At 44.2% G+C, this 26,985-nt stretch overlaps 2 protein-coding genes across 4 annotated transcripts; one reads left to right on the top strand and one right to left on the bottom strand.

Moving 5' to 3' along the window:
• Nucleotides 1-149: 149 nt before the first annotated feature.
• On the bottom strand, nt 150-22,228 carry LOC118078598 (interferon-inducible GTPase 5-like). Of its 3 annotated transcripts, none has more exons than XM_035102516.2 (3): nt 21,858-22,228; nt 20,402-20,547; nt 150-6,195 (listed from the first exon to the last, which is right to left on the bottom strand). In XM_035102516.2, exon 3 carries the CDS (start codon nt 6,165-6,167, stop codon nt 4,935-4,937), a length of 1,233 nt encoding a protein of 410 aa, XP_034958407.1. In that variant the 5' UTR covers nt 6,168-6,195; nt 20,402-20,547; nt 21,858-22,228; the 3' UTR covers nt 150-4,934. The 3 variants fall into 3 exon arrangements, with proteins under 3 accessions (XP_034958407.1, XP_034958408.1, XP_034958409.1); XM_035102517.2 differs by lacking the exon at nt 21,858-22,228 and adding an exon at nt 21,284-21,844; XM_035102518.2 differs by lacking the exon at nt 21,858-22,228 and adding an exon at nt 20,731-21,270.
• Nucleotides 22,229-22,629: 401 nt separating this feature from the next.
• Nucleotides 22,630-26,140, top strand: LOC118078596 (interferon-inducible GTPase 5-like). Its single transcript, XM_035102513.2, has 3 exons — nt 22,630-22,847; nt 23,103-23,241; nt 23,846-26,140. The coding sequence occupies exon 3, from the start codon at nt 23,847-23,849 to the stop codon at nt 25,095-25,097; it is 1,251 nt and encodes a 416-aa protein (XP_034958404.1). The 5' UTR covers nt 22,630-22,847; nt 23,103-23,241; nt 23,846; the 3' UTR covers nt 25,098-26,140.
• Nucleotides 26,141-26,985: the final 845 nt, after the last annotated feature.

The following is a 26,985-nucleotide window of genomic DNA, read 5'->3' as shown; positions in this document are numbered from 1 at the left end:
CAGAGGGGAAATGTAAGCTCAATTTCTGCAAAGCAGAAATCCAGTTTCTCATCTCAGTTCCCTTTACGATGAAATTAGCCCCCCTTCATATCAACACAGAAAATTCAGTGTTCAAGGATGTGTCTTCAGGCATGTAGCAAATGCATTTCCTTTACTTGGTGGAACTTAATTGAGCACTACAGAAAATAAGATAAATGAGGTTAATAACATAAAAACAATATAATATGTTAGCAGTACAAATCTGAAATATTGTTAAGGCTGAGAAACCAAATCATAATTGCCTGAATCAGCAAGGCTAGAACTGGACAGGAAGCAAAATATTACATGGGTCAAATGAGAGAGAGAGATGCTCCAAGAAAGGGATATTTAGTCCCAAATTCTCCTTTGAAGGAGGTAGTTTCTTTAATAAGCTTTCTCAATTATCAAATAAAAGCAAGACTGCATTCCACAAAATCTGCAACTTCATCATCATCATCTTCATCATCATTATTATTAATAATATACTGCCGTATACCCAGAGGTCTCAGGGCAGCTCACAGAAAACTTCATGAAAGGAAAAAAACCTATATGCCCAAAATACCTACACTTCAACCTCTACAGTAATTTTGATTATTGCCTAAAGAAACAATTTTAGCAACATCTAATAAAACTACATCAAAGTCAAACAATTCCCTTTCTTAAAGGCCTATCTGTGTAGAAGTTACACAGAGAGGTTTCGATAGCATGTTACATCAATATGACAAATGTGTCATATAACCTTCATGGGAGGTTTTTAAGCAGATGTTGGATGGCCATGACAATGTCATTGCCATCAAAATGCAAGCCCTCATTTTATCCCCATTCTGGATTTAGCATTTCCGAGGGGAATCCATACTTTTATATATCTTATTATTAATAATATAATAACAAAAAAAATTAATGGGTGTGGAAGACGAATGCATAAGAGTCTAATTCTAGATGCACAGGAATGGATGCAATGAAATAAATCTGTTGAGTCAGTAGTGATTTATATTTATATTGATGGATTGGTTGTCCTCTTTCTCGGCAATCAACAAGGTATAAAGTTTTTTAAAAAATATTTTTTTGAACATATTTAACATACATTATCTATCATATTATCAGTTACATTTCCCCCCAGGTTTTTCTCACAGGCCCGTATAAGTTCAGCACAAACAGCTGGGCCTGGTGAGCATTTAAGGTCCCCAACCCTAATCTGCGGGTAGCCATCTGATTGGATTTTATTCTGATCCTGATCTGATTTTAGGATGTATTTTAATTGATTGCCTGATTTTATGTTAAAGTGTTATACATTTGATGTTAGCTGCTCTGAGCCCGGTTTTGGCCGGGGAGGGTGGGGTATAAATTATTATTATTATTATTATTATTATTATTATTATTATTATTATTATTAACAATTTTGCATGTCAACAATTTTGCAAAATTTTGCAAAAAAGCTCAACAACTTTTGTGTCTGGATTTTCACCTTTTCAAATATGGCAACCCTACAACCCTAACTAATAAGCTTTTAGTTTTCCATGAAATTCTCATAAATGAGAAATATTGTGAAGGTCACTCTTGCTCTGTCTGTAGTGTGACAAAAGTGGGCAACACCCACCCATGAACATTTGTGTTATGAAAAAGTAGCGGGGCTTCAGCAGGAAACTATGGAGCCCATGCCTATTGCAAACGAAGCAGTATGACCATGCCAAAACATTTGCAGATGCAAAGGGTATTGAAAATGGGATCATGTATAACGACCCCAATATCATTATGAGCTCAGATATGAATGCTCAGTTAAAACGACATCTGGAAGGTCCCCACATCTACACCAGCTTCCTCAAACTGATGCCTTCCAGATGTTTTGACTTCATTTTCCATCATTCCTGGCCATTGGCCATGCTGGCTTATAATAATTTCTTGGACTCTGCTGGGTCATGGCAGGGGGCAAACAACAAAGTATAAAAATAATGAGTGATTACTTGGAGAACATAGCATCACAGTCCTTCAGAATTATTTGGGAGATGCAGCTCTGATCTATGGGAAGACATTGTTCCACGTTTCCCTCTTTGCCACATTGTGGAAAGTTCACGAGAATGTGGCAGTGGTAGGTGGGTAAAAATATTGGAGCAGAAATTGCATCCTGTTCACAAGTTTTCCTCTCCCCCTTCCCTGCCCAGCACACAGCTCTGCTCAAACAGGTGCTTTCTGAGAAAACGAAAGCTAAATGGGGTTGCTGTAGGTCCTCCTTCTTGTAAATCATTTCTTGGACTGTGCATGGTCATGACCAAGAGCAAAAGGAAGCAGATATTTCTCCAGCCTGAAAGTATTGGAGGAGCATGCAAATGAAGTTTTGTCCAATATCACTATGAGTCTTTCGGACTCTGAGATAGGATCAAAAAATAAGAAACCAGTGCAATCATATACTGTTCAGCAACAGAGCGTTTATAATGCTCTGTTGCTGATTATTTATTTAACCTTGTTAATCTTGGAAAGGGGAAAGTAGCTGGGGGTCTTTGTGATCTTGGAGCAGAAATCACATCCTGTTTCCAAGTTTTCCTCTCCCCCACGCTTAACCAGCACACACCTCTGCTCAAACAGTTGATTTCTGAGAAAACAAAACCTAAATGAGGTTGCTCTAATTCCTCCTCCCAGTAAATAATTTCTTGGACTGTGCCGGGTCATGACAGAGAGCAAAAGGAAGCAGAAATTTCTCCAGCCTGAAAGCAGTGGAGGAGCATGCAAAGGAAGTTTTGTCTAACATTCAAAAGAACTTTTTTTTTGAAGTCTTTTTTATCGTATCATCGCATTTCTTCTGAGTTTTGATGCAGTGTGATCCCCACATGGCTGACTCCAAAGGGCAGAAAAACTGAAGCAAACCCCACAGGGATATGAGGTGGGGTAAAAGCAGGAGCCCTATCTCTCAAAATGAGAATTCTAGGAACTGTAGTTAAGGGTGCTGAGAGTTGTTAGGAGGCCCTATTCCCTTCACAGAAGTACAGAACTCAAAAGTGATTTAGCAGCCTCTCTAATCAGAATGGCCTTGGCACCATTTTTGCATGCAGAACTGAGCTGCGATGAGTGAGAGAGGGAGAGGAGCTAGGGAGAAGGAGAAGGACTTGTGCACAGATATAGGAGCCAGCTCCTGGGGGCCAAGGTATCTTTGGCACACACACACACCCCCAATAAAATATTGGTGGGGGGCTGCTCTCCACAAGGTGATGGGCATTGCCAATCAAATGGTGTGGGTGCGCCACATCTTGTGATCTATAAGGTGAGGCAGGGCATACCAGCCTCTCCCCATATTTTAAGTTGGCCCCCCAGCACCCAGTCTTGCTCCCTCTGTTGCTTGGCTCACTCTCTGTCCCCAAGCCCGGCAGCAGAGCTGAGCTGCAATGGGTGAAAGAGGGAGAGGAGCTGGGGAGCATACGAAGAAGTGCCAGGCAGCAGCTGTGTTCCTGCCACTTTCTCACAAGGGCAAGGGCAATGCCCATCAACTGTTTTGGGAAGGGGTGCCCCTCAAATATGATATTTGGAGGGAGAACACATGTAGACTCCCAACTCTGTGGTTAAGGTGGTTATCAAAGGCTGTCACAGGGGGTGGGGCCTGCTCTGAAGCATGCTGGGCAAGTGTAAACCCCATGAGACCTCCTAGGATGCCCCCCCTGAATTTTCTCCCTTGGGTGGGGGGATACGAGCAGCTCCTCCTATTCAGCAAGAGGCCACTGCAGGGACCCACATGTCATTTACGTTCCCGCCAGAGCGGTACCTATTTATCTACTTGCACTTTTATGTGCTTTCAAACCCCAAGGTTGGCAGGAGCTGGGACCAAGCAACGGGAGCTCACCCCATCACAGGGATTTGAACCGCCGACCTTCCGATCGGCAAGCTCTAAGCTCTGTGGTTTAGACCACAGCGCCACCCACATCCCGTGGTTCAGGTTAGGACCCCTAAATTTGGACTGTTGCCTATAGCTTTCCCATGCCTGGATTAAATGATTTTTTAAAACAAAAATTAGAACAGTTGGGGAAATAATTGCAGTAGGGAGGATTCAGGAATAAACCACAATTTCTTAAAATGTTAATATTTATTATTTTATTGAGATTATTAGAGTAAATAAGGGAAAAGGAAAGAATAGCAATCAAAGGAAGAAGAGAATACATTGTAACATTTTTATAAGCAGGAATAACAAAATAACCATAAAAATGCTAAAGGCTACAAAACTATATACAGTAGTATATTTTTGAATGGATAAGCATGTCTCGCAGGAACCCACCCTAGAAGATATCTGTGTTATATCTTGTTTAATTTGAACTGCTTCAGATTTTGATATCTCCTCATTAAGATCAGTAACTTTTTGATCCAGGGCTGTAATTTTAAGATCCATCTTTGTTAAATTATCCTTCAGACAATAATTCTGCATCACAAATTACTTAAAACGTATCAGCAATAGAACTCTCTGAAGCCATTTCTCTTCTCTTCTTTTCTCTATCCTTTATGTTTTGCTGCTGCAAATTTGCTGTATGTCGGAGGGGGAGAAGTACAGGAGGCTGCAGATTGATCTTTGCCATCTTTTTTTTTTGCCTTGGATGACATCCATCACCGACAGGTAGGAGATAAGGAACCTCTTAACTGGACAAAAATTGCCCAGGCAGGCTACTGATTAAGCGCTGTTACAATAGGGCTGCCATACAACCAGGATTCATCCATTGGAAGTAGAGGCCATTGGAAAAATCGGAAGACATATTTCACATTTTGAAATATGGCACCCCCACAAGTGCTGAGCTGAAGAGGAAGAGAGGGAGCATGCTAGGATGCCATGTTCCAAGACCGGAAGTTGAACTTGTGAAGAAAGCAATTGGTTGATGATGTGGTAGAAAGATAAGATGATGCAGGTTTCACCTGGATGTCTCTTCCCAGGTAGATGTATTGGCTGTTTACTTGCGTCTCTTGGGCCCAGCAGCCTTTGCCAGAACTTTCTCTGCATCTTTCACAGCGTTTTCCAGGAAATTATTCAGCATGTAGAACGTGGTAGCAAAAGAACTGCCCCCACCAAAGAGAGACCCCAACAGAGGTATGAAATTCAGAGCCACCTCTACCACTGTGATTGCTCCCCACAGTGCTGACCTCTTCAAGAGATCCATGGCGAATTCTGTCGTGATCTTACCGGTGCTTGGGGTATGTTCAATAACAGATTTCAACTCCTCAACAGGTTTCCCCACTCGGTTTGCTAGTATATTGAGGGAATCTTCATCCAAGCCAAAAACTTTGCAGATATCCCTCATTGTCGAAACCACAATGGCAATGTCACAACCAAATGATAGGAACGGGACAGGAATCAACCCAACAGTACAACTCACCATGGCTTTTTTCCATATCAGGCTCTCCATAGCAGCCTTCTTCTTTTTAATGCTATCTTTTGTAAAAATCGGAAGACACATGATTAAAACATCTCTCTTGAGTTCATCCTGTTCCTTTTCGATGGTCTCTTGAAGTAGGGGGAAATCATACTTGCTCAAATCCCACCTCGATATTAGAAAGACCCTTGGAGAAGACTCACCCAATGCCTTCAAATTATCATAGCTTTCTTTCTGTATAATGTCAAGAGTCTTCTTCTCAGACTGGATCATCTCATGGGTGTCCTTCACATCGATGCGTTTTGACCGCCTGTCATTATCTATATCAATATCCACTTTGCTGCGCACATAGTAGAATTTCTTCTTATTTTTACAGATCTCAAGAGCCAATTTGGTGTCATCCTCAGTGAAGCGCCCTGAGGCGATGATGATGAAAAAATCATACTTGCTGAAATTGACCTTCTTTAGGTATTCCTTTGCACTAAAGTTATCTTTTCCAAATCCTGGTAGATCCCAAAATTTGACTTTGGGGAATGTGGGGTGTGAATATTCTTGTGGCACCATTGTTGTTTCTGTCACCCCCGTTTCAGCTGCACCCTCTGCATCATCTTCCATTCCTCGAAGGGCATTGACAAAAGATGATTTCCCGGCACCTGATCTTCCTGTGATGGCAATTGCCAATGTGATGTTATTTAATAAATTTGACTGATGTTGAGCTTCAGCCGAAACAGCTTCGAATTTCTTTTGATCCAAAGCAGCCTTCACTTCAGCAAGGTCTTTTTTTAAGGTTTCTATTGTTACGGCAGGATCCATGACAATGATTCCTCGTGGTTCAGTTTATCTGAGAAAGAGAAGAAAACTCTAATAGTTAGATGATAGCTTTCCACACACTTTTATGGACATCTTTACAATCTGTGGTTTATGTGGGGAAATCAATTTACTTAGGGCATGTCTCTGAGACCAGTGGGTTGTTTGAGCAGCAGTTGGTAGGGTTTCAATAAAGTGAAGAATTGTGCCTGTTGTCAATCTCTCAGAAATCTATATGTGCATGCATTCCCACACAACCATGAAAATATGCTTGCGTGAGATGTGGATCTTTTTTGAACTCAGATTTTTCATTCTTCTAGAGATGTGTCTAAAGGAAGCATTTACACTCCACTAAAGATTCCATTTTTTTGGCTAAAACATTGGATAAAACACTTCATAAATAAATATGCCAATGCACTGTGGATATCCCTAGTATATTCTGGTGAGTCTTGTCCTGCCACTTTCACAAAAGTCACCAATAAAATGAAGAATATTTCTAGAAATGTCATCAAGGGGGAGGTGAAAAAAGGAGTCAAAGGGTCGAAATAAGTGATGCAGAAGGAGCCCAGAAATATTCTTAAAGGGCAGTACTGGGGAAAAGATCCACATTAGGTTCCTGTCAACTAACTTTTACTCAGGGTTGACTCAATGAAATTAATAACCATGCCTAAGATCCATTAATTTTAATAGGTCTACTCTGAGTAAATGTTAGTTGAAGACAACCCATTACCAGCAACATTATCTTGTCCTGAGAGATTTTTAAATGTAATGAATGAATGAATGAATGAATGAAATACAGCTAAAGGAAAAAAGAGCCTAAAACCCTTTTTTAGAATTAAAGACATTCTGAGGACCTAACTGCATGATACATTAAGTGTGGGGTGTTATCAGTGGGGTTTTGTTTGTTTTAATTGATATGGGGAGGCGATTTTGCAGCTGGACTAAAGTGCATGGAGAAGGGAAGTTTTTTTTTAAATTATATTTATTAAGATTTTTCAATTTAAGATTACAAATCATCACATCATCACCTCACATCATATCATAATACTATATAGAAAAAAGAAAAACAAAAAGCAGAAAAGCTGGAAAAAAACTCCAGAAAAAAAGGGGGGAATACATTCTCATTTTAATAACTTTGTCATAACTTCGACTTCCCCGCTCCCCCCTTCCCGGGTCTAATTATATCCCATCTTAGCAATTTTCCTGATTATACAATTCCAAAACTAACAATTTAAATATTAAAATGATACTTAGATAAAATCCTTTACTCCAAATTTATACACAATTTATTCCCTCTAATTAATCCCTTTAGCCTTTTGATTTTCTTTAAAAATATCCTACCTTTTCCAGTCTAACAATTCTAATACCTCACTTCTAACCCAATTTAATGTCCGAATCCCCCCTCCTTCTCCCGGTTGGTGTTCCACTGGATATCCCGACCAGTTCCTTTATACAGTCCAATTTCAGACCATTTAATCCATCCCATAAATACAATGCCTTATTAATCAACCCACTCCATCTCTCGACCACACCAGCCCACCCCCCTCTCTCCAGCAACCCTTCTGACAACCCCACTCCAATTCCTATTTGTCCCCCCATTTAGCATGTCCTTCGCCTGGTTCTTGCCTCCCTTCTCTCACTAAGGAGGTTCAAATCCAGGCCACATCTTTGTTGAATGTCACAGCTGTGGGATGGAACACTGGGGCAGACAAGTCACAACAGTTCCTAGAGTGTCCACTAACAGGAACTCACCTGGAGGGACACCTGACTACAGGTCAGTTCCTGTTCCTCCAGATATGCTGAAGAGATTAGGTGGGACAAAAGCCCTAGCCTGCAATCACTCGCTCTCTTAGCTACTTCCTCCTTCGATGAGGACACATCTCCAGAGAATCTCTAGTTAGCATGGTTCTCACTCTAGGCCTGCAGCCAAGAGTGAGACCAAATGGAGTCTTACTTTACTAAGTAGTCTCTAGATATATATATACTTGTAACTTTTCTAAGCAAGCCTGCCTTTCTGAGATTATGCTGTAACTCAGGATGAAACTGTAAGTAAACTCTATCTTATTTTATAAACACTGTGTTGTCTATTTCTTTTAAGAGGGACAAAGGGGACCTTTGCCAGGAAGTGTAATATTGAACTATAAAGTGTAATATTGTTATAGAGATTCTAGCGAATCTAACGCACATGCTTTGCTGCGCACAAAAGGGGAATGTCACTCTGCTGATATTGGAAGCTTGCTAACACAAGCTTGGATAGGATCTATCTAATAATATATCCTAATCCACATCCCTAACATTCCCATAAAGGGTTATTACGGCCCAGGACTGCGTATTTTTGTGTATTTTTGAAGGATTGCTTTGGATTGTGATTTTGAACTGAGTAGGATTTTTTCAGTTAGAACTTCCTGGTAAGCACATGGTCTATTGTTCTCCAGTGTGCCTAGGGGATTAGCTACCCTTCCCCTCCCTCAGAGTTTACAGCACTGAGAACTCAGAGGCAGTGAAGATTATTTTGCATTTTGAGATATTTTTTAGAGATTTTGATTTTGGAATTTTTGGCAAATTTTTGAATTTTGAGAAATTTTTAGAATTTTGAGATTCCAAGATGGCTTTTGCAGATTTTGATAGTGGAGTTAAGCCAGGATTCATGGCTCTAGATGATGACAATTATGTATTTTGGAAACAACGCCTGATAGCATTTTTAGATGCAAGGAATGTTTTGGATGCCATTGAAAAACCTATGCCTACTGGCACAACAGCAGAGGATTTAGCCAAGATAGCAAATTGGAAACGCATGAACAGCGAGGCCAGATACATAATTTTGAGTGGACTTCGCAACAGGCATCTAACATCAGTTAATAGCAAAGATGATGCAGCTAAAATCTTAAAAGATATTGAGCGCAGGTATGGAGCATCTACTAAGAACTCCTACAGGAATTTGATGAGCAAATTAACTGCGCTGAGGATGAATTCAAGAGAAGAATTCACTGACCATATCAGCAAATTTAGTGAAATTGTTCAGAGGATTGATCTTGCTACTAAAGCCCTTGATGAAGAAACAAAGGTTTCATTTTTGATAGCATCTCTAGGACCAAGCTTCAGTTCATTCAAGAGTTGCATGGATCATGAAAAAGACCTGACTTTTGAAGAACTGATTGATCATTTGAGAGAGGAATGCAGAGATTACCTTGATTCTTCAGAAAGGAATACAGGGAGAAAGGACACTAATTATGCTTCCAAGCATTTTCAAAGGTCCAGACAAACGCCAAAGGAAATAATTTGCTTTAACTGCAATTTAAAAGGGCACATGGCAAAGGAATGCCGGGCACCTAGGAATAAATCCCGCCCCTTTCCACCAAAAGGCGAAAAGAAGGGGGGTCGTGGGCGTGCCTTGATATTGCAAGAAAGAAATGTAGCTTTCCAGAGCTGTGAAGGAAAGCGCAATAAGTGGCTTCTAGACAGTGCAGCAAGCAGCCATTTCTGTTATAAAAGGGAATATTTCAATGAAATAGACAATAATAAACAGTCTGAGATTGAAATTGCTGATGGAAATGTTATAAAGTCAATAGGTGCAGGATCTTTGAACTTGAATTTCAAAGTGAACAATGAGTCTTTTGATACTACAGTGAGTAATGTTAAGTATGCACCAAAGCTGAACTGTAATTTAATAAGTGTGTCTAGTTTGGACAAGAAAGGTTTTGAAATTATATTTAAAAATGGACAATGCAATGTGATAAAAGATGGTGAAGTGTTTATTCAAGCCAAACTAATCAATGATGTGTATGAGATTGATATTTCAGAGAATGAGTCTGCAAGGGTTGCACAACCCAGCAGAAAGGATCAACCAGATCTGGAACTCTGGCACAAAAGGCTTGGACACAGGGATACCAACGTTATCCTGAAAATGCAGAAGGAAAATCTGGTAAAAGGTCTACAGGTAAAGAATTGCAGTACACCAATGCCAAACTGTACAACTTGCATAACTGAAAAGGCAGTCAAGCCTTCCTTCCCACGTTGTACAGAGAAGAGAAGCACAAAAGTCATGGACACTGTTCATACTGACCTATGTGGTCCGCTGAATGTACCTTCCCTAGGAAACAATAAGTACATTCTGATATTTATAGATGACTTCTCAAGATATTGTGTTGGATATTTTCTAGAGGAAAAGAGTCAGACACCGGAATTGTTCAAACTGTACTTAAACATGGTGAAGAACAAATTCCAGAGAGCTCCTTCCACCTTAATTTCGGATAATGGTGGAGAGTTCTGCTCACGGCAGATGAAGGCCATCATGGCACAAGAAGGCATAGCACATGTAACTACAGTTGCTTACACGCCTCAACAGAACTCCATTGCTGAGAGAAAGTTTAGGTCTATTATGGAGATGACAAGGTGCATGTTAAAAGAGGCCAACTTGTCACAGAAGCTATGGGCTGAAGCGGCGAATACGGCGATTTATCTGCAAAACAGATTGCCTACAAAGGGTGCAGAACGCACACCATTTGAACTTTGGCACGGGAGAGTCCCAAGTCTGCAGCACATACGTGTGTTTGGAAGTGTCTGTTATTACCACGTGCCCAAAGAGCGCAGACACAAGCTTGACTCCAGAGCAAAAGCAGGTATCCTGGTTGGATATGCTCCTGGAGGAAAGGGATATAGAGTTCTAGATCCAAAGAGTGGCAGAGCAGACCCATACCATGTGGTTCATTTTGATGAACTAGAAAAGTTTGATACAAAGAACACTGTTATTGACTGTTCTAGAGAGTCACCAGATGAAGAGTTTATAAGTTTTCCTTTAGCACAAGGAACTAATATACCTTCTAGTGTCACAACACCCCCTACAGGCGACACCCCAGAAGACGCAGAGGTCCAGACCCCTGGCGGCACCAGAGACGAAGAGGAGGAGCTGTACGTGGACATGCCAGCGTTGGAGGAGGATGAGGATGCTGATGCGGTTGCACAACCAGAGGTCAGATGCTCATCCAGAACCAACAAGGGCGTTCCGCCACTACGACTGTCCTACTTTGCAGGGTCGGCGTCTCCACCAGAACCTTCCACTTGGGAAGAGGTAGAGCAGATGCCAGCCACCGAAGCCAGTCTCTGGAGGAAAGCCGCGCAGGAGGAGATTGACGCACTGCACAAGAACAAGACCTGGACACTCACAGAATTACCTGCTGGTAAGAAAGCAATTGGGAGCAAATGGGTGTTCAAGGTTAAAAGGGGTTCAGAAGGGGAGGTGCAACGTTACAAAGCAAGACTAGTGGCACAAGGTTTTTCGCAGCAATATGGCCACGACTATGACCAAGTCTTTGCACCGACAGTGAGATACAGTAGCGTAAGATTACTTTTAAGCATCGCAGCATCAAAAGGGATGGAGGTGAAACACATCGATATAGCTACTGCGTTTTTGCATGGGGAAATTTCTGAAGAAATTTACATGAAGCAGCCTAAAGGTTTTATAAAGCCAAATGAGGCACATTTGGTTTGCAAGCTTCAAAAGGGACTGTATGGTTTAAAACAAGCAGCCAGAGCCTGGAACTTGAAATTGCATGGAATGCTGGTGAAACTTGGGTACAAGCAAGGTGAAGCTGACAAGTGTTTGTACACTAAGCAGAGTAATGGACAATTTTCTTATATTCTTGCCTTCGTTGACGACCTTTTAATCGCAACGTCAAATGACAGGGATTATAAAAATGTAGTCCAGCACCTCAACAAGGAAGTGCAAGTGAAGGAATTAGGACCAGTTGAGTATTACCTTGGGATTCAAGTGGAAAGAGAACAGGATGGTTCATTTCTACTTAATCAGAAGCAAAAGATAATTGAACTGTTGGAGAGTATGCAATTGCAGGATGCAAAACCCGTCGACACCCCGATGGCTACAGACTTCTTAAAGAACCAAGAGGATTCGAAGCTGCTGCCAAACAACACCGAGTATCGTTCAGCAATTGGTAAACTTTTGTATTTAGTTACCACGTGCAGACCTGATTTAGCCAATGCAGTAGGGATTCTCAGCAGGAAAGTGAGTAGTCCCACTGAGCATGATTGGGTTGGTGTGAAGAGGGTGGTTCGATATCTTAAGGGTACAATGGATTGTAAATTAAAGTTACCAGCTGTCAGTGACCCTAAGCTCATTGGGTACACTGATGCTGACTGGGCGGGTGATAATTCTGATTATAAATCCACAAGCGGGCATGTCTTTATGTATGGGGGCGGAGCTATCACATGGGGCAGTTATAAACAGAAATGTATAGCTTTATCGTCTACAGAATCGGAATATGTTGCGGCTACAGAAGCGTGCAGAGAGATTTCCTGGCTGGACCAACTCCTAACAGACTTTGGCGTGGAGAGAAAGGAACCTATAAGCCTGCTGGAGGACAACCAAAGCTGTCTAAAGCTGGCACAGAATGAGAAGTTCCTAGCACGCTCAAAGCACATTGGGGTCAGGTACCACTACGTTCGCCAGATGATACAAGATGGACTTGTCGAACTGTCGTACTGCTGCACATCGGAGATGACAGCAGACATCCTAACAAAACCCCTGCCAAGACAGAGTTTCCAGAACCTGCGTGTCAAGCTGGGACTCTTGGGTGGTTGAATAAAGTTGCTTATGTTTTGTTTTGTATGTAATGAATGTTGTGAATTGCCTGAGAAGGGGTTTGTGGGATGGAACACTGGGGCAGACAAGTCACAACAGTTCCTAGAGTGTCCACTAACAGGAACTCACCTGGAGGGACACCTGACTACAGGTCAGTTCCTGTTCCTCCAGATATGCTGAAGAGATTAGGTGGGACAAAAGCCCTAGCCTGCAATCACTCGCTCTCTTAGCTACTTCCTCCTTCGATGAGGACACATCTCCAGAGAATCTCTAGTTAGCATGGTTCTCACTCTAGGCCTGCAGCCAAGAGTGAGACCAAATGGAGTCTTACTTTACTAAGTAGTCTCTAGATATATATATACTTGTAACTTTTCTAAGCAAGCCTGCCTTTCTGAGATTATGCTGTAACTCAGGATGAAACTGTAAGTAAACTCTATCTTATTTTATAAACACTGTGTTGTCTATTTCTTTTAAGAGGGACAAAGGGGACCTTTGCCAGGAAGTGTAATATTGAACTATAAAGTGTAATATTGTTATAGAGATTCTAGCGAATCTAACGCACATGCTTTGCTGCGCACAAAAGGGGAATGTCACTCTGCTGATATTGGAAGCTTGCTAACACAAGCTTGGATAGGATCTATCTAATAATATATCCTAATCCACATCCCTAACATTCCCATAACAGCTTGGTCATTTTCCCCAAGAACCTGTTTTCCCTCTCTCACTGGGAAAAACGATTCCTGGGTTCCTCACACATTGGAGCTCCTTTGTTGTAACGCATGTCCTGTGCAACCTCTCTCACCGCTTGCACTTCGGTCGGAATCTGTAGCTCCTCTTGCTCTTCCTCCTTTACAACTTTGATGTTTATAGCATCTATATGCTCAACCTGTGTCTCAAAATTGTCTGTGGGGAGAAGTTGGTGCTGAGTTTCAATCCATAACTTTGTAAGTCTTTTGTATTCTTTTACTCCTGTCAACACTTCTTGAACTTTTTCCCATACACTTTGTATCCCTTTCTCACACATCTCGTGGTGTTGTTTTGACTGTCTGTATCCTTTGTCTTCTAAAGTTACAATATGGCGTATAGGCTGTTGTGCCAGAGACGAGTCCTAATGTTGGCTGATTGGAGCCTCCAGTTTCCCGTCACCTGTTACCGGAGAGCTCGTTAATGTAAAGTTCCAATTTTTTGCGGAGATCCACACAACTAAAATAAATCGCCTTCCCTTGGCTCCGCTGCCACAGGGAAGGGGTCCAATTTGGTTTTTTAAAGAAATTCAGAGTCACATTTCAGCATGATGGCTGCAGGCTCGGTAATTGCATCTTGGTATCTCGGTAGGGGGGGAAACGACCTCTGTTTTCTTTTAGATTCCCCTTCCAGGTCCAAATTCTTTTTCCAAATTGATTAAATAAATTTACTTACAAGTCCAAATCGATTTTTGGAGGCACCTGGTGCTCAATTGAGACCGGCACGGAGCTTTGCGCCTCAGAGTGAGCGAATTGTCCCAAGGCTCCGTCTTGCTCCGTCTGCTCTCGTCGCCCCCCAAAAGGGGGTTACCTGCAGCGGGCAGGACTCTAAGGAGCTCTGCTGGGTATCCACGTTCCTGGAAAGCCCAATCCAGGGGTTCTCCGGGGGGCCGCTTCGCCCAAGCGGCTCCCCCCCCCCCCCGAGACGCAGGGAACCTCGGAGCCCGAGGTTTCCCTCACCGATTTCTGATGGCGCCAGACCGGAAGTCTGGAGAAGGGAAGTTTCATCTTTGGTACCACAGTCATGGAAGGATATGGAAAGCCCCGAAAGGGCTACTTGAGAAAGTCATAGAATCAAGGATATGTAGAGTTGGAAGGGACCCTGAGGGTCATCCAGCCCAACCCCCTGCAATGCAGGAATATGCAGCTGGTCCATACAGGGATCAAACCTGCAACCTTGGTGTTATCAGCACCACGGTTTAACCAACTGAGCTATCCAGGCTCATCAGGCAACACCTACCCAGAACCGAGAGAACCTCCAGCATCTTTTGCTCTGACTAGACCCTTTTCCATGCAGTTTCTCTAATCAGAAGTGGCGCACACATACCATTTTTACACAACAGCACGTGCTGGGGCACAGCCGTGTTCCTGCTGCTTTCTTGCAGGGACTGGGGGGTGGCTCTGTGAAAGGGAAATAATACGGGAAAGGGAGGCCGGCTGCATTGGCTTCAGGGCAGTTACTTAAAACTGATATGCCCGGCGTCTGCCCTAAGAGGCAGCCCAGATGGTCTCTGCTTCTTCAGCACTCAGGGCATTGTTTGCAGAATAGAAGTTGCTGTATTCCTCTGTTCTGCACCCTGTTCCACCCTCTGACAAAGGGGGTGGGGTCATGAACTGCATTGCAATGCTAATAAATGCCATTTATTAAACTCTGTTGTGGCGACTGGACCAAATGGTCAGGGGTGCCTTTACCTTTACCTTTACCACAGTCATGGAAGGATATGGAAAGCCTGGGGAGGGTGACTTGGGAAAGTTGTAGAATCATAGAAATCTAGCGTTGGAAGGGACCCTGAGGGTCAGCCATTCCAACCCCCTGCAATGCAGGAATATGTAGCTGATCCATACAGGGACCTGCAACCTTGGCGTTATCAGCACCATGGTCTAACCCAGTGTTTCCCAACCTTGTGCCTCCAGATGTTTTGGGACTACAACTCCCATCATCCCTAGCTAGCAAGACCAGTGGTCAGGAATGATGGGAATTGTAGTCCGAAAACAGCTGGAGGCACAAGGTTGGGAAACACTGGTCTAACCCACTGAGCTATCCAGGCTCCTCAGGCAGCAGCTATCCTGAACCAAGAGAACCTCTAGCACATGGGTGTCAAACACAAGGCCCGGGGGCCAAATCCGGCCCGCCAGACCTCGTCATGTTGCCCGCCGAGCGCCCCAGCCAGCGGGACCCAGCAGCGGGACCTTGCTGCTGAAGCGCCGCGCCGACAAAGCGCCGACAAACAGCTGGGGCCGGGGGGGGGGTCGGGTCCCTTCGTGCTCTTTTCTGGCCCTGAATCAAGGCGGCGACCCCCCCCTTCCCTTTCTTTCTTCCTCTCTCTCGTTCTTATTCTTTCTTTCCCTCTCCTTCCTTCCTTCTTTATCTCTGTCTTCTCTCCCTCTTTCTTTTTCTTTCCTTCTTTATTCCTTCTTTCCTACTCTTCTTTCTCTCACCTCTTTCCTTCCTCTCTCCCTCCTGCTCCCTCTTTTCTTCCTTCCTTCCTTCCTTCCTTTCTTCCTTCCGTCCTTCCCATCTTTCTTCCTCTCCCTCATTCTTATTACAGGTAGGTAGCCGTGTTGGTCTGGATCGAAGTAAAATAAAAAAAATTCCTTCAGTAGCACCTTAAAGACCAACTAAGTTTTTATTTTGGTATGAGCTTTCGTGTGCATGCACACTTCTTCAGATACCTGAAGAAGTGTGCATGCACACGAAAGCTCATACCAAAATAAAAACTTAGTTGGTCTTTAAGGTGCTACTGAAGGAATTTTTTTTATTTTACCTCATTCTTATTCTTTCTTTCCCTCTACTTCCTTCCTTCTTTCTCCCTTTCCCTCTTCTCTCCCTCTTTCTTTTTCTTTCCTTATTTATTCCCTTCCTTATTTCCTACTCTTCTTTCTCTCCCCTCTTTCCTTCCTTCCTCCCTCCCTCCCTCCCACTCCCTCTTTTCTTCCTTCCTTCCTTCCTTCCTTCCTTCCTTCCTCCCTCCCTCCCTCCCTCCCTCCCCTCCCCTGCCCTCCCTCTCCTCAGAAACATAGGATGCTGCTTTATACTTCTGGCCCTTAAACCCTGGAACCAGGAGAGCAGCTCCAGTGAGTCAACCTCAGCCAGTCCCTTTGGTGAAGGGTGGTAGCTCACTGGCAGAACATCTGTCCTGCATGCAGAAGGACCCCAGCATCTCCAGGTACTAGTAGCTCTGCAAAGGTCCTGCATGAAACCCTAGCGAGCCTCCACCACCCAGTGCAGTTACCAAAAATCATTTTTCAATAAATTGTACAATAATTGTACATTTGAATATCTACTTGCCATTATTCTGTCTATGTTTCTGCTTTCAGAGCTAGTTATTACTTACATTATTACAAAAAACAGTAATAATTGAATGCAGTGACAATAATTTATGATAATAAAGAGTGGACACATAGTCCTACAGATACAACCGGCCCTTTGAGGGTGACCAAACTGCTGATGCGGCCCCCGATGAATTTGAGTTTGACACCCCTGCTCTAGCATCTTCTGCCCTGCCCTGCCTTGAACCCTTGCCATGCAGTTTTTCTAATCAGAGGTGGCACACAGATACCATTTTTACACACCAGCTAGCAAGTGCTGGGACACAGCGGTGTTCCTGCTTTCTTGCAGGAGTAATATATCCATCAACTTGGGGGGGGGGGGGTCCGCAGAGGGATACAGTATATTGAATTAATACGCAAAAGGGAGACCAGCCCCATTCAGGGCAGTTACTTAGAACTCTTATGATTTGCGTCTGCACTAAGAGGCAGCCCAGATGGTCTCTGCCTCTTCAGACTCAGGGCATTGTTTGGAGAATAGAAGTTGCCGTATTCCTCTGTTCTGCACCCCGTTCCCAGCTCTGACAAAGAGGGTGGGATCATGAACTGCATTGCCATGGGTGTAGACAGGGGGGGGCAGGAGGGGGCAGCTGCAACCCCCCCCTAGAAGCAAAAAATTATTGTATTTTACAGACCATAACCAATACTTTGCCCCTCCAAAAACTGAAGTGGAAAGGGCTTTGCTTTAGCAAGAGCAGCTCTCCACTTGCTGGGGGCGGGAACACAGCTGTAACAAAAACACATCAAATAAATAAAGCAAAGTGGCTACCAGTACTTAAGCAGTTAAGACAATGGAGCAGAATATCCCTTCAGGCAAGGTCCACCCTATTCACCCTATTGTAATTCAGTGAGAGTTGTTAATGGGCATTCAGGGATCGCATTAACAGTTCTATTGGCGATTTAATGAGGGTGCAGAGGATTCAATTTGACTAAGGTGGCCCTGCAAGGCTAAAAGGAAGTGAATAAGAAGGGGGGGCTGTAGCTTTGATAGACACAGTGATGTTTATAAAAAGCATTGGTGTTCCAGTCTGCCCCTCCTCCTGCATCTGTATACTGTAAATCAGGGGTGGCCACCTCCCATGAGACTCTGATCTACTCACAGAGTTAAAAACTGGGAGTGATCTACCCGCTTTTGGGGGGTTCAGGTCAAAGCTGTTGAGTTTTTTTAAGGAAGGGAAGCCCTGTTTTGGGGGGTTTAGGTCAAACTTGTTGAGCTTCTTTTAGGAGGGAGGGAGGCCCATTTTTGTTTAGGGCTTCAGGTCATAGTTCAGCTTTTTTTAGGGAGGAGGAAAAATTTGGGTGAGCTTTTTTAGGGGTGCCAGTGATCTAGCAGTGATCTACCACAGACATCCAGTGATCTACTGGTAGATCACAATCTACCTGTTGGACGTGCCTGCTGTAAATCAAGCAGAGAGAAAGCTGCTTACAAGGCTCCTGTACAGGTGTACCGGTATCTTCCTCTTGCTGCAGAGTTCTAGCATCACAGCGTCACCCAGAGGTACCCACAAATGTGAGTTATCCCTCTCTCTATTTCTTCCTTCCTTTCCTCCCTCTTCCATCCTCAATAAAATACTGGGGGGGGGGCAGATAAGCCCCACATAGAAAGCCCATCAACATGGGGGGGGATGACTCTTTAAAATACAGTATTTACCAGTAATTTCTTTTTTGGGGGGAGGCACCTAGGCCTCTAGGAGTTGGCTGCTATGCCTAGGACAATTCAAGAAAGCAGAATCATGCATATGCTATGGTAATATATCAATAGAATCATGGAATTGTAGTCGGAAGGGACCACAAGGGTCATCTAGTCCAACCCCCTGCAATGCAGGAATTTTTCCCCAATGTGGGGCTTGAACCCACAACATGGTTGAAATATTATGCTGATATGCAGCAACGCCTCGGAGCCATCGAGACTGCGGCCCTGTCTTGCCTCGCCCTCGCCCGCCCTGCCACCCCCTCTCCCCTGCCCGACCCTCCCATCCTCTTGCTGCAGAGTTCCAGCTTCACAGCATCACCCGGAGGCACCCACAAATATGAGGTATCCCTCTCTCTATTATTCCTTCCTTCCCTCCCTCTTCCATCCTTAATAAAATACTGGGGGGGGGCAGATAAGCCCCACATAGAAAGCCCATCAAAATGGGGGGGTGACTCTTTCAAATACGGTATTTACCAGTAATTGGGGGGGGGGAGGCACCTAGGCCTCTAGGAGTTGGCTGCTATGCCTAGGAGTAGGACAATTCAAGAAAGCAGAATGATGCATATGCTATGGTAATATATCAATGGAATCATAGAATTGTAGTCGGAAGGGAACACAAGGGTCATCTAGTCCAACCCCCTGCAATGCAGGATTTTTCCCCCAAGGTGGGGCTTGAACCCACAACATGGTTGAAATATTATGCTGATATGCAGCAACGCCTCGGAGCTGTCGTGACTGCGGCCGTGCCTTCCCTCGCCCGCCCTGCCAACCCCTCTCGCCTGCCCGACCCTCCCGTCCTCTTGCTGCAGAGTTCCAGCATCACAGCGTCACCCAGAGGCACCCACAAATATGAGTTATCCCTCTCTCTATTTCTTCCTTCCTTCCCTCCCTCTTCCATTCTTAATAAAATACGGGGGGGGGGAGCAGATAAGCCCCACATAGAAAGCCCATCAACATGGGGGGGATGACTCTTTCACATACGGTATTTACTAGTAATTGGGGGGGGAGGCACCTAGGCCTCTAGGAGTTGGCTGCTATGCCTAGGAGTAGGACAATTCAAGAAAGCAGCATGATGCATATGCTATGGCAATATATCAATAGAATCATAGAATTGTAGTCGGAAGGGACCACAAGGGTCATCTAGTCCAACCCCCTGCAATGCAGGAATTTTTTCCTAAGGTGGGGCTTGAACCCACAACATGGTTGAAATATTATGCTGATATGCAGCAATGCCTCGGAGCCGTCGTGACTGCGGCCGTGCCTTGCCTTGCCCTCGCCCGCCCTGTCACCCCCTCTCGCCTGCCCGACCCTCCCGTCCTCTCCAGCCAAGCAGGGTAGCCACCGCCGTTGCCAGCCCCAGAAGCACAAGGTGGCCGCTGCCGCCGCTGCCGCCACCACGATGTTGTCAGGCCAGCTGGCCCTGTAGCCCCGCCCACGTTCCCACTTTGTGGCCCCGCCCCTGAATGATCATGGCTTGCCCCCCCCCCCAGTTTTGATCCTGGCTACGCCCTTGTGCATTGCAATGCTAATAAACGTCTTTTATTAAATTCGTGGGGGGGGGGGAAGACTCTAATAGTAGCACCAGCTCTGCTTGCTCCCTGGGGGTGGCATGTTATTTATTCCCTTTGCTGCGGGGAAGAAGGGCAGCCTTCTCCAACATCATTGTTAATAATAATAAATAACAACAACAATAATAATAATATCACAATAGCTATTATGTAATGGTTAATATAATAAAAATAACAATAAAAGGGTAAACAACAACAACAACATTGTTTCTGCTACCCCCCAAGCAAGGAGCTCAGAGTCTCCTTTAAAGCAAACAAGCTCAAAAAACAAAAACAAAAAAACCGGAAATCATGGGAAAAGTTCAACTCCTTACCTGCTGCCGGACCGATTTTTTGCAGTCAAGCTCAGTCCTCTCCTCTGAGGTTTTGCTTCGAGGTTTTCGCGCTTTTCTCCGTCCTGCTCCTCTCTCCCTCTGTCTCCCTTTTACTGTATACCCTCTCCCTCCTGATCGTCATACCACTAAAAGCAAAAAAGAAAGCGAAGGTAACAAGCGAGGATAAGATAAGATCGCAACAAATAGCCCAAGCCGCATTCCTGGCCAGAGTGAGCTCCAAGCAGCCCGATTGCCTGCGGGGATGCTGCCTTTTCTGCGAAGTCCCCAAAGATCACCTGTGGAAGCATCCCATGTGGGCAATCCTTTACCTCTGCTCTTGTTGCCTCTTTGCCAGTCTCGGCAGCACCTGAATTGTCTGCACTTAAGCCGCGTGGCATCAGAGCCCAGAATCCTACTGCTGCAATGTAGAATAGAGTATTTGCCAACAAACATAGGAATTTCCTACATTTTTTTTTAAAAAAAAACCTAGTTAATAAGGTGCATTCATTGGTGTGCTCTGAGCAGGAGTAATGTTGGATAAAATCCATAGGCAGGCTGGGAGAGCAGAGCAGTGTTCTGAGGGAAATTCGGCTGATCAGGGCATGCGATGCCCATGATGATGGTTGCACAACCAGATCTGCACCTGCAGCACACCAGATGCGCACTGGCACAGACTTATTAATCTAAGAATGCAAGGACAAGGTTCTGCCTCATATCTGAAGTGTGTCAAGTTATTTCAACCCTCTCTCTGAATAGACCTCTCCTGTTATTTGCATCAAAAAAGCATCATAAGTCATATTATATAGATTCACATGGAGCGCTGCTCAGACCTGTCAGTTTTCACTGTCAAGGTCTATAAACTGGGAATGTTCATAAACTCACAGATACGCTGTGCCTTGTTGTAGCTGTGCACTGCAGATCATCAGTGTTGGCCATGTATCACAGGTTTTGATCTTGGAATGACATACATACTTCTGATGGGAGACCCCAAACAGAGACTGAAAACCCCTATGCAGTTTAAAATCACCAAGGTACTTTGAGCTTATCTCCGACAAAAGCTTAATAAACTGGTACAGGCACGTATTTCTTAGTAAATGCTCTGCTTCTGATTATTTGCAACTCTTTATCCTGCATAACCTTGAAAGAGGAAAGTAGTTTTGGGTTTTTATGACCTTGGAGCAGAAATTACATCCTGTTTACAAGTTTTCCTCTCCCGCTCCCCTGCCCAGCACACAACTCTGCTCAAACAGCTGTTTTCTGGGAAAACGAAAGCTAAATGGGGTTGTTGTAGGTCCTCCTTCTTGTAAATCATTTATTGGACTGCGCTGGGTCCTGATTGGAAGGAAAAGCAAGCAGTGTGAGGCCCACACGGCATCAAAACTCAGAAGAAATGATGATGATATGATACAAAGTCTTTAAACAAATTATGTAACTGATAAATAAAAGCACCACTGACCCAACAGATTTATTTCGTCGCTTCCATTCCTGTGCATCTAGAATTGACCTCTTCTGCATTCATCTTCCACCCATTTTAAAATTTTTATGATTAATACTAATACTCCAGAGGGATTCCGTTCCACCGTCAAAGAGCTCTCGCTGTCAGAAAGATCTTCCTTGTGTTCAGTCAGAATCTCTTTCCTTGTAGCTGGAAGCTGTTTGTTCAGGTCCGACCCTCTGGAGCAGGAGAAAGCAAGCTTGCACCACCCTCCATATGGCAGCCAGCCCTTTAGATATCTGGCTATCATATCTCAGAGTTCGAAAGTCCCATAGTGATAGGCACATTCTCTGCAACAGGGAGTTTTATTACCAGTAGCGCGAGCAGTTTCTGAACTCTGATCGCAATACACTGTGTCTAAAAGTTCAGATTAAAATTGCCACTGCTGGCACCGTGGGCTGGATAGGAAAAGATCCTGCTGCAGCAGCTTCTCAACTGACTTTGCAGATCCAGTTGCTTCCTGTCTGCCTGGTCTGCAAGGGGGTGCGGAAGAGCTTCAGCTCCCCAGGCTGCAGAAAGCTGGCGGAATGAAAGGCGAGCCTCTCTGCGTATGGCTGTAGAAACCCTTGAGCGTAGCAGTGTCATGATCACTTGCATTATATCCTCCTCAGGCTGAGGATGGTGGATGGGACAATGGCTTTTCTAGGAACACTCTGGGGAGAGTTTGGTGTCCTGCCTGCCTGCCCGGTCTGGAAAGGCAGCTTCTTGTGCAGGCTCTAAAACCGCTCGGCACCCTGCAGAATATCAAAATTTTTCAAAAAAATAAACCACTATTTCCTCTAACGCCCCAATTCCCCACAGCTTTAGAGCCCTTCCACTTTTCGCAGCCTATCAATGTAACAATGCAAAAGTCGACAAGAAGGAAGCCGTCAAGGAATAATATCTGGATTGTGTGGGCTTGCAGACAACTTGGGTGCCGCTGAGACTGCCACAGAGGCAACAACAACAGAGGTGAAGGACTAACCACCTCTGACGCTCCAAGTGTCACAAGTGATCCTTTGGGACCTTCCTATGAAAGGCAGAATCTCGTCTATCAAGCAGCTGCTCCATGCTCCCCCCTAGCGAGGAATGCTGCTTTTGCTATTTGCTGCAATCGGGAAATAGGGGATTACCCCCAGTCTCATGGGAGGGGGAGGGAAAGTTTCAAATTCTCCTGCAATCTTACATCGTCTTCGCTCTCGACTTCGCTTTCGTTTTTGCTTTTAGTAGTGCGAAGAACAGGAGGTAGAAGGAAAAGAAGAGAGAAAGGAAGAGAGTTGGAAGGAGAAAAGTGTTAAGAAACCTGGAAGAGGAATCCTCCGAGGAGTGGACTGAGGTTTACCGTAAAAAATCGGGCTGGCAGCAGGTTAGGAGCTGAACTTTTCTCTTGAGATTATGATGATTTCCGTTTCTTTTTGAGCTTGATTGACTCTGAGCTCCTTGCTAGGCGGGTGGGGTGGGGCGGCCAGAATTATTTATTATTACTGTACTATTATTAATGTTGGAGAAGGGTGCCCTTCTTCCCTGCTACAATGGGAATAAATAACATGCCATCACTATTGAGCTAGTGCTAGTATAAAAACTTTAAGTAACTGCTGTGAAACCAACCAGGGTCTCCCTCTCAAACGATGCTGCGTGTTAATTTGACATATCCCTCCTTTAGCTGCTAGGAAGCTGCCCTCCTCCTCCTCCTCCTCTTGGTGCCTGCCTCTTTTCCTTTCCTTTGGGTTGACACAGTGGAGAGAGACGCTCTTGGGATAAGCTCTCACGCCACATAGTTGCCGTCCCTTCATCTTTCTCTGTCCCTCTTCCCTGTTTACTAAAAATATTCCCAAAAATTCAAACTTTTTTTTTTTTGCTGAGCAGAGAATATTTATATTTGAGCTGAGTGTAAATCACCACTGAGTTTCCCAGCTAGATGGGCCAATAGTATTGACAAAGCCTGTCTGAGCTCTCCCTTTTTCTTCTAGGATGAATTCATATGTAGAAAAACTTTCATTGTTGCCTGAGATTATCCAGCCTATATTGAAAAATACAGACATGAACGTAGACCCCAAGATATATTTCAATATAGCAATCAAGATATATGAGAGGTTTATGGAGGTTTTCAGTGATGGTGGAATGCAGGAAGCAGCTTATGAGGTAAAAGAGGAGATGGAGGAGATGGAAAACACTGAGCTTGACATTGCCATCACTGGAGAGACGGGCTCTGGGAAATCATCCCTCATCAATGCTCTCCGAGGCAAGAAGGCAGAAGATGATGGTGCTGCCCCTGTAGGAGTGACAGAAACTACACTGAATCCAAAGGTTTATACGCATTCTAAAGATCCCAAAGTGAAATTCTGGGACCTGCCAGGAATTGGATCCCCAGATTTCTCCCCAGAGAGTTACCTTAAGATGGTGGATTTCCCCAGCTATGACTTCTTTATCATTGTTGGCTCAGAGAGATTCCGATCCAACCACACTGACCTAGCTCAGGCAATCCAGGAGATGGAGAAGAAGTGTTATTTTGTGCGCTCCAAAGTAGATGCAGATGTATACAACATGGAAAGGTCTTACCCAAATACCTTCAATGAAGAGGAAGTCCTTGAGAAGATGAGGAATGACTTAAAGAAGCAGCTTAAGAAGTGCTTCAGGAACACCATCCCTCAAGTCTTTCTGATCTCCTCCTGGGACCTTGCCAAGTATGACTTCCCCCAACTGGTGGAGACGTTGGAGAAAGATCTGCACAGTCTGAAGAGACTTGCATTCCTGCTCAGCCTTCCCATGTTTTCCCCTGAAGTCACGGAAAAGAAGAAATCTGTGCTGAAGAGCCACATATGGAAAATATCCCTGGCATCTGCTGGCATCAATGCTATTCCCATTCCAGACCTTCCTCTGGCTTGTGATGTTGCCCTCTTGCTTGGGTCCATGGTTGCCTTCTACAAAAGATTTGAGTTGGATGATGACTCCTTAGCTAGGCTAGCCAGATTGGCCAGGAAGCCTGTTGAAGAACTGAAGGCCGTGATGAAGTCTCCTCAGATGGAAGAAATTACCATCGATCTCGTTATAAAGAAAATAACCAATTATGCAAAAGAATTATTCCCACCTTCCCTAGTTAGAAGCTTGGTAGCAGCAGGGGTGTCTTTTGCTATCACTTATTGGATGCTGTTGAGCTTTGTCAATAATCTAGCTGAGGATGCTGAAAGGGTTCGAAAGAAAGCCCTAGAACCAGAGCACTAGGCAGAGCACCCAGGTAGGCACAAGACATGAGGCAACTCAAGGTGAAGTGGGAACTGCTGCTGCTGCTGTGATGGCAAATGTTCCTACTTTGGCACCCTTTTTCATACCCATTTTGGCCAGTTCTAGAGACAATGGAACAGGCCTTACAACTGATTTGCCTTACCGCAATACAACACAATCAAGCTTTTAAAAGTAGAAATAAAAAGCAACTTTCAATTTTTCTAAAGTCCTTTGGAGACAAGCGTGCCAGACAGGTACACCACTGCTCTTATGAATTGAATAGGTCAGGTTTAATCATCCCACCCTTAGAGATTCATTAAACATGTCGTGTCCACAATGAATGCTATTTTTAACTGATACTTTTAAAATATACTCAGATGTAAACTAGACACATTTGTCATATTGATGTAACATCCTATCGAAACCTCTCTGTGTAACTTCTACCCAGGTATGCCTTTAAAAAAGAGAATTGTTTGATTTTGATGTAGTTTTATTAGATGTTGCTATAATTATTTCATTAGATGATAGTAGGCAATAATCGAAATTAATGTAGAAGTTGAAGTGTAGGTGTTTTGGGCATATAGTTTTTTTCTTTCATGAAGTTTTCTGTGAACTGCCCTGAGACCTCTGGGTATATGGCGGTATATAAATTCAAATAATAATAATAATAATAATAATAATAATAATAATAATAATAAAGTTGCAGATTTTGTGGAATGCAGTCTTGCTTTTCTTCAATAATTCAGAAAGCGTAGGGGGGGGAAATTACCTCCTTCAAAGGAGAATTTGGGAATAAATATCCCTTCCTTGGAGCGTCTCGCTCTCTCATTTGGCCTATGTAATATTTTGCTTCCTGCCCAATTCTAGCCTTGCTGATTCAGGCAATTATGATTTGCTTAAGGTTTAGTCAAGGTTTCCCAGCCTTAACAATATTTCAGATTTGTACTGCTAACATATTATACTGTGTTTATGTTATTAACCTCATTTATCTTATTTTCTGTAGTGTTCAATTAAGTTCCACCAAGTAAAGGAAATGCATTTGCTATGTGCCTGAAGACTCATTCTTGAACACTGAATTTTCTGTGTTGATATGTAGGGGGGCGAATTTCATCGTAAGGGGATCTGAGATGAGAAACTGGATTTCTGCTTTGTAGAAATCGAGCTTACATTTCCCCTCTGAACAAAGCAAAACTGTCACACTGCCCGCTCTCCTCTCCCCCTTTTTCTTCGAAAATGCTTTGCTGACACTAATGCAGCAGAAGACAATTGCTTTGTGGAAGAGGGTTACCTCTCAAAGTGAGACATTCTGGGTTAGATGGCCAGAGAGAGTTGCCTGCACCAACATGTTTCCACAGGGGCTAGAAATTGTTTTAAAACAGGCACCCCCAAACTGCAGCCCTCCAGATGTTTCGGCCTACCACTCCCATGATCCCTAGCTAGGAGGACCAGTGGTCAGGGATGATGGGAATTGTAGTCCAAAACATCTGGAGGGCTGAAGTTTGGGGATGCCTGATTTAAAACATAGTTAAAAGATCAAGATTCATAAAGTTAAGGACTTGCAGCCATTTTGAACTTTTTGTTATGGCATTCTTTAAAACATGAGTCTCGCTTCTTCGTTCAGTCTGAGGATAGTAGAGCCTACAGATAGGGGCGTAGCAAGGGGGGTGCGATGGGAGCGTGCCACCATGGGTGCCATCCTGGAGGGGGGTGACACTCGGCGCACCCGTCCCTGGCCCACCCCTCCCCTCCGCACGCAGCCCAAGTGGGACTGAGGCAAAGCTCCAAGCGGGTGGGTGAGCAAGCCATGGGCGTAGGCAGGGGGGCAGGGGGGGCAATTGCCTCCCCTAGAAGCAGGACCGCTGGCCAGCCTGCCCCGCTGCCCGCCCGG

This window comes from Zootoca vivipara, chromosome 6, assembly GCF_963506605.1.
Source record: "Zootoca vivipara chromosome 6, rZooViv1.1, whole genome shotgun sequence".
In the NCBI taxonomy this organism is placed as follows: Eukaryota; Metazoa; Chordata; class Lepidosauria; order Squamata; family Lacertidae; genus Zootoca; species Zootoca vivipara.
This window is presented reverse-complemented; position numbering and strand designations above follow the sequence as displayed.

What these genes read in the sequence shown, in the direction of transcription:
- LOC118078596 (XM_035102513.2), top strand. Translation starts at nt 23,847, where the DNA reads ATGAATTCATATGTAGAAAAACTTTCATTGTTGCCTGAGATTATCCAG.
- LOC118078598 (XM_035102516.2), bottom strand. Translation starts at nt 6,167, where the DNA reads ATGGATCCTGCCGTAACAATAGAAACCTTAAAAAAAGACCTTGCTGAA.